Source organism: Rhinatrema bivittatum, chromosome 7 (genome assembly GCF_901001135.1).
Source record: "Rhinatrema bivittatum chromosome 7, aRhiBiv1.1, whole genome shotgun sequence".
Taxonomy (NCBI): Eukaryota; Metazoa; Chordata; class Amphibia; order Gymnophiona; family Rhinatrematidae; genus Rhinatrema; species Rhinatrema bivittatum.
In genome coordinates this window covers 48,040,278-48,052,995 of record NC_042621.1, presented here as the reverse complement: position 1 = coordinate 48,052,995, position 12,718 = coordinate 48,040,278, and the positions used below count along the sequence as shown (strand labels likewise).

The window sequence follows — 12,718 nt, the reverse complement described above, 5'->3', positions numbered from 1 at the left end:
TTGGGCAGTCTTGATGGTCATGCAGTAGCTTCTCACCCGGATGTTGTTTGCTTCCTCAAGGGCGTTAAACATTTGAAGCCTCTGCTTCGGGCCACTTGCCCTTCCTGGAGCCTTAATTTAGTTCTCCGGGCTCTCTGCTTAGCTTCCTTCGAGCCTCTCCATCGCTCTACTCTCAAGGATTTGACGTTCAAGTCGGTGTTCTTAGTATCTATTTGTTCCGCCAGACCATGTCTTGTCGTGAGCCCCTTCCTCTTAAGACGGTCCCGGCGTTTTTACCGAAGGTCATTTCGGTTTTTCATGTCGATCAGTTGGTGGAGCTTCCCGTGTTCTCCTCGGAGGAGTTTGCGAGTCAGATTGGTCATGATCTTTGCCAGTTAGATGTGAAGCGAGTTCTCTAGCATTATCTTCAATTGACTAATGATTTTGGGCTTTCAGATCATCTGTTTTGTGGAGTGGGCTCAACAAGGTTAAACAGGCCTCTAAGACTACGATATCGCGTTGGCTAAAGGAGGCGATCTCGTTGGCCTATATCTGTCAGTCGTCCAGTCCCTGAGGGTCTTAAGGCTCACTCCTTGCGTCCTCAAGCTACTTTTTGGGCGGAGAGTCAGTTGGTATCTCCACGGGAGATATGCAGGGCTGCTATTTGGAAGTCCCTGCATACTTTTGCGTGACATTACCGCCTTGATGTTCAGGTGCCTGTCTTTGGTTCTTTTAGTCGACAGGTACTTCGAGCGGGCTGTCACGGTCCCACCCTGTGTAGGGAAACTTTGGTACATCCCATGGTCTGGATTGATCCGGGTACGTACAGGGAAAGGAAAATTAGTTCTTACCTGATAATTTTCATTCCTGTAGTATCACAGATCAGTCCAGACGTCCTTCCCTGTTTTGTCTGTTATTTCGCTCGAAGCTTCTGGAACCATTTCGTAACTGCAGTTGTCTACGGTATTCTTGATTATGAGGCACCGGAAGCATCTATGTGATGGTTGTGGACATTTACACAAGAGTGTCCATTCTCAGAGTCCAGTCTTTGATTGGTTTTTGTTCAAATCTTAAGGAGCCCTGTTGGCCTTTTTCCAGTTTCTTCTGTTACTTGCTTGTTCCATTGTACTTATCTTCGAATTTCTTTGTTCTGCTTTGACAATCGTATACTGAAGGATTACAGGGTAGGCTCTGTCCTGATATAGGATACCCTTTCAGTTTTGGTCTGTCTCTACCTGCTGGACAGGAGGCTCAACCCATGGTCTGGACTGATCCGTGGTACTGCAGGAACGAAAATTATCAGGTAAGAACTAATTTCCTTTATGGTCACTCACAAAAATGTTGAAAACAACCGGTCCAAGGACCAATCCCTGAGGCACACTGCTAGTAACATCCTCCTCATCAGAGAAAACTCCATTTGTCACCTCCCACTCAGCTGGTTTCCAGCCCAGTCAATCACTCTAGGATCCATACCAAGGACGCACAATTTATAAGTCTTCTGTGTGGAACCATGTCAAAGGCCTTGCTGAAATCCAAGTTTATTACATCCAGTGCTCTCCCTTGAGCCAACTCTATGGTCACCCAATCAAAGAAATTGATCAGATTCAACTGACAAGATTTACCTCTGGTAAAACCATGCTGTCTTGGATCTTGCAATCCATTAGATTCCAAAAATTGCACTATCCTCTGTTTTATCAGCGATTCCATTAGTTTGCTCACCACAGAGATCAGACTAACTGGTGTGTAGTTCCCAGCCTCCTCCTTACTTCCACTTTTATGAATAGGAGCCACATCCTCCCTTTTCCAGTTCTCTGGAACTACTCCAGACTCTAAAGAAGCATTGAAAAGGTCAAGCCAGAAGAGCTGCCAGGATATCTCTAAGTTTCCTTAGTACCATCGGATGTATCCCATCTAGCCCCATTGCCTTATCTACTTTGTTTAGTTAGCCCCTCACCAATACACTGTTCTGAAAATTGATTGAGGTTTACCTCCCTTCCAATCTTATTTGTGTTTGTTTTATGTGGTCCTGTTCAGGCCTTTCCACAGTGAACATTGAACACAAATATTTGTCATCTTTGAATCTCACAGTGCCACTTTGGCACTTCATTTATCACTAACATATCTTTAAAAAAAAAAATGTTGTCCCCCCATTTTACTGTATTTGCTTTTATTCTGTTGCTGTTTTGTTTTTATTCTTTTGCTGTTAGTTTTGCATAAGCATATAATCTTATAGACATGTCTGTTTTATTTCCTCTGAAGCCTGGATCCTGAGGATGACCCACTGTGCTTGCTACTGATCATTGATTCCTGTCGCTACGAGCCCGGGAAGTACCAGTTCTTGACCCGTGTCTTTCAGGAGTGGGAGGTGGGTTTTCATTAGGCAGCCATGGTAGGAGCAAGACAAAGATCAAACATCTCTTCTGAGCTCCACTGCAGTGAGAGCACTATCAATAATATTGCACCTGAGAGCAAGACTGCATTCCATCCAGGCAGTCTCTCTCACCTCTTACATAAGGTTTTCAGCAGTTGCCCAATGATGGTGGATCTTTCCTCATTCATGAATTTACTTTCAGGTGATACAGTACAATGCGCTCCAGTGGAGCACACTGTTAGCCTGCGTTTTCGACTCGCTATTTTTAACCCTTATACAGTAAGGGGTAATAGCATGTCGAAAATGCGTGGCCAACCCCCCCCCCCCCCCGAAACTAATAGCGCCTGCAACATGCAAATGCATGTTGATGGCCCTATTAATTATTCCCGCGCGATACAGAAAGTAAAATGTGCAGCCAAGCCGCACATTTTACTTTCAGAAATTAATGCTTGCCCAAAGGCTGGCGTTAATTTCTGCCGGCACCGGGAAAGTGTACAGAAAAGCAGAAAAAACTGCTTTTCTGTACACCCTCCGACTTAATATCATAGCGATATTAAGTTGGAGGCCCCAAAATTTAAAAAAAAATAATTTTAAATCGGCCCGCGGGTCGGAAGATGGAAACTCAATTATGCCGGCGTCCGTTTTCCGAACCTGTGGCTGTCAGCGGGTTTGAGAACCAATGCCGGTAAAATTGAGCATATGCTGTCAAACCCGCTGACAGCCGCCGCTCCTTTTATCGCGGGCCCTTATTTGCATACTCGCGCACCCAAGAGAATGGCCTGGGCGCGCGTTGGGAGAGCGGGCGCTCGCCTTGGAGCGCCGGCTCTCCTGCAAATTTTACTGTATCAGCCTGTTTGAGAGAAAAGAGATGACAGGAGGATTAGAGTACAAACATCCTGAATTTGCTTGGATAATGCTCACTCATGGCACTAGTATTGACCAGTGTCTGTATCATGTTTCAGTCAAGAAACAAGTTTTATAAGGTTTTCGTTGTAAATCTTTTTTTCCTGTTCATACCCCAGATCAGTCCAGACAAATGGGTTTTGCATACCTACCAGCAGATGGAGGCAGAGAATAAAAACTTTTTAGGCATTGCTACATAACAGAGAGCGCCACCTGTAGTCCCTGAGTATTTCTCTGCTTCCAGCAAATGGTAGATTTGCAATCCTGCAGTATGGAGTTTTGAACTTAAAAAAAGAAAAAAAATTGAATTAGATTTCTAAGATGGCTCCTTGAGGTGTTAGGTTCCTTCATGGGCATTCCCTCAAGTAGAGCAGGGCGAGCTGGTGGTTTGGTTATCCCCTGATCTAGCTCAGCCCTCTTTGTTCAGAGGGAGGTAAAGCCAGGGGTCCTGGTTCCCTCACTCTCTCTGAGTCTTTCTCAGCCATCAGCATCCAGGAACAAGGGAAGTATTCCTTTTCCTTTCTTTTCTGCCTTCCTTTGTGTGTGCTGTTTCATAAAAAAAAAAAACCAAACACTTTTGGAGTTAAATAGCCTGCAGCTTTACTTTTCTGACCCTGACATTTTTGCAAAGAGCATAATGTTAATTTACTGGGGTGGGCTGTACGGGAAATTTGGTTCTTCTACTTCTGGTAATTTGATTAGTTAGTGGAACGACAATTTGGGTATCTCCCTTACTTCATCTGAATGGAAAACCTTTTGGTCTGCTGCTCATCGCAGCTCTTACTGTCAGCTGAGAGTTGTACTAATGATCCGATTATTGCATAGAACATATAGAACCCCTGTCTATTACTCTAACATATTTACAGAATACAGTTCATATTATTGGAGGGGATGTGGGGAATGTGGCATCTATTTACACATGTGGTGGTACTGTATAGGAGTACGCGATTTCTGGCAGAAGGTGGCTGCTGCTATTGCTGATATCGGGGTTCCCATATATCTAGCCCTGTTACGGGCTTGCTTGGAAGGTGGGTTATTTAGTCCCGAGGAATCTTGAAGCTTAGTGAGCCAACTATTTTTAGCAGCACGATTTACCATAGTGACTTTTTGGAAAAGAAACCCAAGCTTTGAGCAGTGGCAGTGCCAGGTTCGGCAAATCGCAGATTTTGAAAAAACTTCGGTATGCGCTCTGCCATGAGCAATTTAAATGTTGTGCCATTGGGGTCCCTACCACAATTACATAGAAAATTCAGATATCACTTAAATGTACTCCTTACCATTTTTTTCCTTCCTCTTGAATTGTATTTTGTACTATATCCCACTGGGGTGTTTATTTATATATTGAAAAACCTATAAATAAAAAGTATTTAAAAAAAAAAAAATTGGTAACTAGCTGGGAATTGTGTTGGCAGAGCTAATTATGCCAGGAGGCCAGAGTCGGGTGAGTGGAGACACAAGCAATTAGGCCGCTGTAGCGGGGCAGCGTCGGAGACCATTCCTGCGCCAGCAGGGGATTTTGTATTGGCAGGAGTTATTTTTACTGCTGACCACGGCGTCATGGTGCCTCCCACTGAGCACAGGAAATTCTGTTGGGGCTGCGACCTGAGCCGATCACACCTCAATATATCCTCATTTTGCCCCGATTGTGCCTCCGCAGGGATCACAGGTGGCAGTCGCTTCACCCGGTCATCAGGCCCGGTGCAGGAGACCTCGGGGGTTGGAGCAGGCAGCGGCCATCTTGTCTATACATGACAGAAAGCAGACCTCTGCAAGGGAGCCATGGGACTCTTCTCCCCCCCCCCCCCACCACTCCTTTTCCAGTGGATCAACACCTTGTGGAAGACAGGGAAGGGGAGGGAGAGAATGAGGAAGGGCTGCTGGATCAGGAGTCCAATGGTACCAAAGTCTTCTCCGCAGATTTTGTTCTGCTTCTCCATAAAGCCTATTTAGCTAAGAAGGAAGCAGGAGTTAAGTGCTCTGCCGCTCAAAGACCCAGTGCTCGACTAAGAGGCTGAAAGTGGCTGGGCAGTTGGGGTCAGGGGGAATTCTTCGGTGACTTGGCCTGGTTCAACCCTTTGGTGACTAAGATGGCACATCGGATGAAGCAGAAGATGCAGAAGGTCTGCAGGGCGGTCCGGAGGTTGATCCGGACAAGGATCCTGTGGACACATTAGTGGATACCATGCATGATGCTGAGGACGTCCCGGTCGTGGAGTGGGGATGATCTTAGGGTGGTGAGATTGTTCCGTAAGGAGGAACTGCGGCCACTAATTCCCCAGCTGTTGGAAGAGTTGGGGATTAAGATCAAGCAGGAAGATTCTGACAATGAGGGAGTAAACCCTGTCTTGGATGGACTACAGGGGCCACCTAAAGCCTTTCCTTTACTAAAGAAAGTGAAAACGTTGGTCGATCGGGAGTGGGAATCTCCCGAGGCGGGTCTTAAGGTAGCCATGGCTATGGTAAGTTATGTCCCTTGCCGGAGCAGATCTTGGAGTTTTGAAAGCTTCCTAAGGTAGATGTGGCAGTGTTAGCAGTGACCAAGAAGACTACCATCCCAGTGGCAGGTTCGGCCACTCTGAAGGCTGTTCAGGATCGGAAGTTGGAGATTCTGTTGAAAAGACTGTTTGAGGTCTCAGCTTTAAGCCTTTGTATGGCAGTCTGTGGGAGCTTGATGCAGAGAGCCTGCTTGTGCTGGCTGCAGAAGGTACAGGAGAAGGAGTCGGGATGGCGAACGAGCCGTGTAGGCTGTCCACTTGAAGGTGGGAGTGACTTACATGGCAGATGCCCTATATGACATGGTATGTACTTCTGCCAAAAATATGGTTTCCTTGGTGGCAGCGCAAAGACAACTCTGGTTACAAAATTGGTTGGTGGATGTGTGGTCTAAAGCACAGCTGTGTAACCTCCCTTTTAAAGGAAAACTGTTCCACTTCGTGCTCATTTCCGAAATGCAAGGAGGTTTCACAACAGGACTTCTTTGCCTACAGCACAGAAGCAAACCTTGGGAAGACAGAAGTCCTTTCGGGGGGCGTTGGCCTTCCCGTGAAGGTGTCGGGGGTAAAATTAGTAAATGAAGGCAGTCTGGTCCACTCCTCCTTGGAAGCCATCGAAGGGAGACTATCTTTATTTTACGAGGAGTGGACCAAGATTACATCAGACCAATGAGTTTTGGAGGTGATAAGAGACAGCTATGCCTTAGAATTTTCTTGCCCGATCAGGGAAGCTTATGTGGTTTCCCGTGCGCTTCCCTTGTCAAACGAGAGGCGGTGAAGGACACTTTGTAGCGGTTGCAGTGCCTGGACACGATTGTTCCGGTTCCCCCTTAGGAGCAGGGACTATGGAGGTACTCCATGTATTTTGTGGTTGTCAAGAAAGAGGAGACTTTTCGACCCATTCTTGATCTACAGAAAGTCAATGCGTACTGTGGGGCCCACGCTTACAGATGAAATCGCTAACAGTACTATCAGCAGTTCGCAAGGGAGAGTTTCTGGCTTCATTGGATTGACGAAGGCCTATCTCATATTCCTATAAGATCTGACCATCAAGAATTCCTGAGTTCATGGTGCTAGGGGATAATTTTCAGTTTCTGGTCCTTCCCTTTGGGTTGACGACAGCACCATGGACTTTCACGAACATGATGGTGGTAATGGCAACGGCAATCAGGAGGGAAGGAATTCTGGTGCATACGTACCTGGACAATTAGCTCATCAGGGGGAAGTTGGAAGTGGAGTGTCCTTTGATTCGACGTGTCATGCAGCTGCTGTGGTCATTAGGCTGGGTGGGGAACCTGGTGAAGAGTTACTTGGAACTGTCCCAGTTGTTGGAGTATCTGGGAGCTTGATTTGATACCTGTGTTGGGAAAGTGGTTCTGACCACAGAGAGGGTGATCAAGTTGCAGGCTCAGGTGCTTCGACTTCTGCGGCTTTCAGTTCCCAGAGACTGACTATTTGCAGGTCCTGGGCTGTATGGTGTCTACGCTGGAGTTAGTTCTAAGGGCGTTTGCTCACATGCTTTTATTCTGTTGGAGGGTGCTTTTATTCCGTTGGAATCTGCTCTCAGAAGAATTTCAACTTCCTTTGCCACTTCATCCCAAATTTGGAGAAATGTGTTGACCTGGAAGTTCTGGACTGGGTTGTGGTGACCATGGATGCCATGGTTGGGGGGGGCAGGCAGAATTTGTCAAGGACGAATAGCCCAAGGTCAGTGGTTGCCAGTGGAGGCATCCTGGTCAATCAACTAATTGGAAACAAGGGTGATTCGCAAAGCCTCTCTCGCCTTTCTTCCGCTCATTCAGAGACGAACAGTATGAGTGTTCTCAGACAACAAGATGATGATGGCATACATCAGTTGTCAAGGTGAAACGAAGAGGAGTCTGGTGTCTCAGGAGGTGCAGGAGTTATTTGGGCAGAGAAGCATCTAGCCAGGAGTAACGGCATCTCACATGGCTGGAGTGGACAGTGTGCTGGCGGACTATCTCAGCAGAGAGCAGCTGGATCCAGGGCAGTGGGAGTTGTCAGTGGAGGCCAGAGTTGTCAGTGGAGGCCAGAGTTGGATGTCATGTTGGTTCAAGAAAACGCAAAGGCAGATTTGGTTTTACAGCCACTGGAGGGAAGTTGGCTCTAAGAGCATCGATGCCCTGGTTCAATTGTGGCTGACAAAGCTTCTGCTCTGTGTCCTCCCCCCCATAGCCTCTCATAGACCAGATATTGCATCACATCAAACATCATCTGGGCAGGGTGATCCTCGTGGCACCAGAGTGGCCATGCCAGCTGTGGTTTGCGGATCTGGTTCATCTTGCTATAGACTGTCCCATTCGTTTAGCCCACCTACATGGGCTGTTGTATCAGGGACCCATCTTTTCTGACTGGGCGGATCTCTTTTGTCTAGCAGCTTGGTTTTTGAAAGGTGACTATTTCACTTGAAAGGATACTCAGAGCCAGTGATTATGACTTCGCTTCTGGTGAGGAAGCCTTCCACGTCTTTTCTTATATCCGGGTTTGGAGAGTGATTGAGTCGTGGTGTTTGCAGAACAGGCTACAACCATTGCACATAGATGTTCCTCAGGTCTTAGCCTTTTTGTAAAGCGGTTTAGTAAAGGGATTGGCCCCCCGAGTACAAGTGGCAGCCTTAGGTCTTTGAGGTCCCGTTGGCATTTCCTTCAGATGTCATACGTTTTCTGAAGGGGATGAGGCATTTGCGTCTACTAATTTAGAGTATGTGTCTAGTGTGGAACCTTAATCTGGTCCTTTGAGTTCTTTGTGGTCCTCCCTTTGAACCGATTAGAAAGCTTCTTTGAAGGATCTCACCCTGAAGACCATTTTCTTGATAGCCTCTTGCTCAGCTAGGTGGATTTTGGAGCTTCAAGCGTTATCGTGTAGCGACCCCTTCCTATGCATTTCAGAGGATGGTGTATCGTTACATACGGTCCCTTCTTATCCAAGGTTGTTTCCTCCTTTCATCTCAACCAGACGGTGGAGCTGCTGGCTTTCCCACATTTGACACCCGATATTCCACTTGCGAAGGAGCTTCACTTGTTTGGCAGATTCTCATGCGATATCTTAAAGTGACGAATGTCTTTTGGAGGTCATGTCATTTTTGTCCTGTTCAGTGGAGCAAAGAAGGGAAATAAAGCTTCCAAGGGCACGATTGCATGATGATTGAAGGAGGCGATAACTTCAGCCTATATATGTAAGGGTCGATCGGTCCCGGAGGGTTGCAGGCACATACTTCTAGGGTGCAGGTACCCTCTTGGGTGGAGTGTCAACTGGTTTCTCCGCAGGAGATTTGGGCAGTGACATGGTCTTCACTTCATACTTTTACCAAATATTACCGTCTGAATATGCGTGCGCCATAAGAGTCTGCATTTGGGGAAAGTGTTTTGAGTGCGGGTCTTTCGCGTTCCTGCCCAATGTAGTGGGGCTTGAGTACATCCTACTTGTCTGGACTGATCTGGGGTATGAACAGGAAGGGAAAATTGGTTCTTACATGCTAATTTTCATTCCTGGAATACCCCAGATTAGTCCAGAAGCCCATCCTCTGAGTTTTCGAAAGACCTTCCTTGGAAGTTTTGTAATCATATGCAGATTTTCAAATGTTGTACATAGGTTAGAGGTTAGGAGTGTAAATTGGAATGACCTTTGTTTTGAGACAGGGGACCCTAGTTTCATGGAGTTCCAACTTTGAGTCTCTGCTCTCCCAGAATTATTTGGGTTTTTTGGATTGGTCATTTTGGCTTTGGTACAGTTCAGTAGTGAGGGACTGCAGGTGGCACTCTTATGTAGCAGTGCATGAAAAGTTTTTATTCTCTGCCTTCATCTGCTGGTAGGTATGCAAAACCCATTTGTCTGGACTGGTCTGTGATATTCCAGGAATGAAAATTGGCAGGTAAGAACAAATTTTCCTTTATTGGTTACTAGTGAGAAAGGCAGATCTAGGGACTTCCACTTAGAATTCTTTGAAAGTGTAAAGAAGCATGTGGATGATATCCACAATGAATATGCACAAGATTCAGGTTTGCATGCAATGAAAGTAGTGCATGCAAATCTATCTCATGCATATTCATTGTGGCTCTCTAGGACCGGAGTTGACCACCCCTGATATAGTGTGTATCTGCATTTTCAGAAAGCATTTATTCCTCGCCAGCCAGCCCAACCAATCCAGATGCATGGGTTATGTTCATCAACCAGCAGATGAGACAGTCTTTGGTCACATTATAGACAGGCTTGCTGATATCACCCTTTATAGGCTCTCATGCTGACCTCAGCCTGCCAGTATTCTCTGCCTCCAGTAGATGATAGGTGAGCATCCTGTGCTGTGAACTGAAGCCTGGTTAGGTTGGTGAGGAAAAAATATTTTAGACTTAGATGGGCAGCTCTAGAGGTGAAAGTTGCATACTCCTCTCAGAAGAGCATCACCATGGAATAGGGTTTAATTGTTGCCACAGTTAATTCCCTCCCCTACCTCTACCTCCTGTCTCTTAAAAAAAAAAAAAAAAAGCACTTGCCTCTTTGTGCCATAAAGTTTATCAAAAAGAAGGCAAGGCTTGAGAGCATTCCAAAAGCTTGAGCAATAGTGTTTTGGGGGTCACTGACTAAAATCTTTTCTGCAGACTGGGGCCTTTTTTGGTGGTGAGTTACTCATATGGCTGTTCTGTTGGAGTTTGGGGAAACAGGGCGCACAGTGCTCTGCCTGTGGGTCGTGGTGGCAGTTAGCAGGGGGGGGGGGGGGGGGGGGGGGGGGGGGGAAGCTAGGTAGCAGGTACCTGGAGGAGAAGGAAACGGGGCAGCAGCCACAGTCAGCCATCCTGGAGGAGCCCGCATCACCTCATTGCGCTGCAGAGGTCAAAGAAGCAAATAAGTAATAGAAATGATTTGTAATGGAAAATAAAATATAGAATATCATAATACCACTGTATCGATCCCTGGTGTGATCACATCTTGAGTATTACATACAGTTCTTGTTTCAAAAACAAGAAAAGGTACAGAAGAGCAACAAAAGAGTAAGGGAATGGAACAGCGTTTTGTTTTGTTTTTTAATGAGGAAAGGTTAAATAGATGAGGGCTCTTTAGCTTGGAAAATAGACAGCTGAGAGGGGATACGATTAAGATCTATAAAATCACGAATGGGGTAGAAGTGGGAAATATAACACGTTATTTACTCTTTTCAGTAATACTAGGACTAAGGGACACTTCATGAAGCTGATAGGTAGCACATTTAAAACATTTTTTATATTCTGCCTTTCATGACACTTCAAAGCAGATTACATTCAGGTGCTGTAGTAATTTATTTATTTAACTATACCGTCGTTAAGTTAGATAACCATCACAATGGTTTACAGAAAGGCACTATAAAGAAAATTCTAAGTGGTATAGATTACAAATTAAGCATGTGCCATTATAGTACAGTAACATATTTAATACAATCAACTATGTGTTTAAGTTAAGCCTATATGTTGGTAAGGAAATTGGTATGCGGTTCAAATCTAACATTAATATGCATTTGTAGGTAAAAAAACAAAACTGTTCCCTGTACGTACCCGGATCAGTCCAGGACAGCTGGGTTTTGCCTTCCCTCCAGCAGATGGAGACAGAAAAAGACTTCGCGGACTCTGTCCTATACCCCTGAGGTGCCACCAAGTGTCTGCCAGTATTTTTCTGTCTCCAGCAGATGGCGGAGGTGCAAAACCTAGTGTCTGATGGAGGTGCTGAATTTAGGGTTGGATTTGGTCTGACTTTAGTCTCTTAGCACTTGATTTACAAGGGAAGCTTAGTTTAAGGATCCCTTTAAATTAAAAAAAAAAAAAAAAAAAAAAAAAGTTTGGTTACAGCAGTGATCGGACAGTTGTGAGTAGCCTCCCAGGGGGTTGGCAGGTCCTGGTGGGACCATCCTCCCTGGTATTCGAGGCTGGAGAGCAGAGGTTTGGGAACCCTGAAACTGCCACGGCGAGGGCTGATACCGGGGGTCCCGGCTCACTCACCCTCAGCCAGCCTGTCTTCAGCCAGGTAAAAAAAAAAAATATATGTGTGTTTGGGGCTCTCTGGCCGTGCGTACGCTCCATTTTCGTTGATTTTATTTATTTTATTTATTTAATTTTATATACCGGCAACCGTTTGCACATCGTGCCGGTTTACAAGTAACTTACAACCAAAAGATATATAGGCAAAGCCTATATATCTTTTCAACGTTTGTCGCGGTTCTTTTTTTGGGGAGAACCAAAATCGAGGCCGGGGATATGCCTCATGGTGCGGCCTGCTTGGCCTGTGGCAGTGCGAGCGTTCGCAGATTTCTCGCGCTGGGGTCTACACAGCCTGTTTGTCAGGCGAAGGTCCCTCAGCCCCCCTTCTTCCGGTGCCATTTTCGCCGTCCTTTTCAGTTCCTACAAGCTCCCGGGGGTTTGTCTTGGTCGAGCTGGTTCTTTTTTCGGGCCCCGATCCTAATTTAGCTTGGGATCATGCCACATGGTGTGGCCTGCAGGCCGGAGTTTGTACCGGGTGCTTGTCGGGAGGGGAAGGCTCTTCGGTGAAGCAGATTCTGGCGAAGTCACATCGCAGCAGCTCTAGAGCACGCAGGGAACCTGGGAGGGCAGAATTGCTGCGGCAGCCTCAGGACTCTTTTCTTCTCAGCGCATCTCCTGAAGCCTTACTGCGAATGTTCAGGGAGCAGGAGAAGGCTGCCTTGGGGGAGGGGAGCTCTCCGACACCTCTTTCGCTACATTCTGCTGCCCCGGGGGGGGGGGGGGGGGGCGCGAATTGCAGGCAGCGCAGATCTAGGACTCGGATGAGTCTTCTTCCTCATTCTCCTCCAAATTTGTTTTGTTGCTGCATAAAGCCTTCAAAGCATGAAAAGCAACAAAGAGCCAGAGTACTAAGGTACCCCTTGAAGTCCCGCCATCGCTGGGGGCTGGGACAGAAGCTTCATCACTCCACAAGCATACCAAATCACACAGTGGCATAGAAGCCCCCAAGG

The 12,718-nt window shown here is 46.4% G+C and overlaps 1 protein-coding gene across 3 annotated transcripts in view; it reads left to right on the top strand.

The window, feature by feature from the left end:
- TCF25 (transcription factor 25) overlaps window positions 1-12,718 on the top strand; it is a 372,469-nt gene that overhangs the window by 166,172 nt on the left and 193,579 nt on the right. For all 3 annotated transcript variants that reach the window (XM_029608348.1, XM_029608345.1, XM_029608346.1), the window contains exon 11: window positions 2,239-2,344. In XM_029608348.1, coding sequence (XP_029464208.1) covers window positions 2,239-2,344 — 106 coding nt within the window. The remainder of the gene's footprint in view (window positions 1-2,238; window positions 2,345-12,718) is intronic.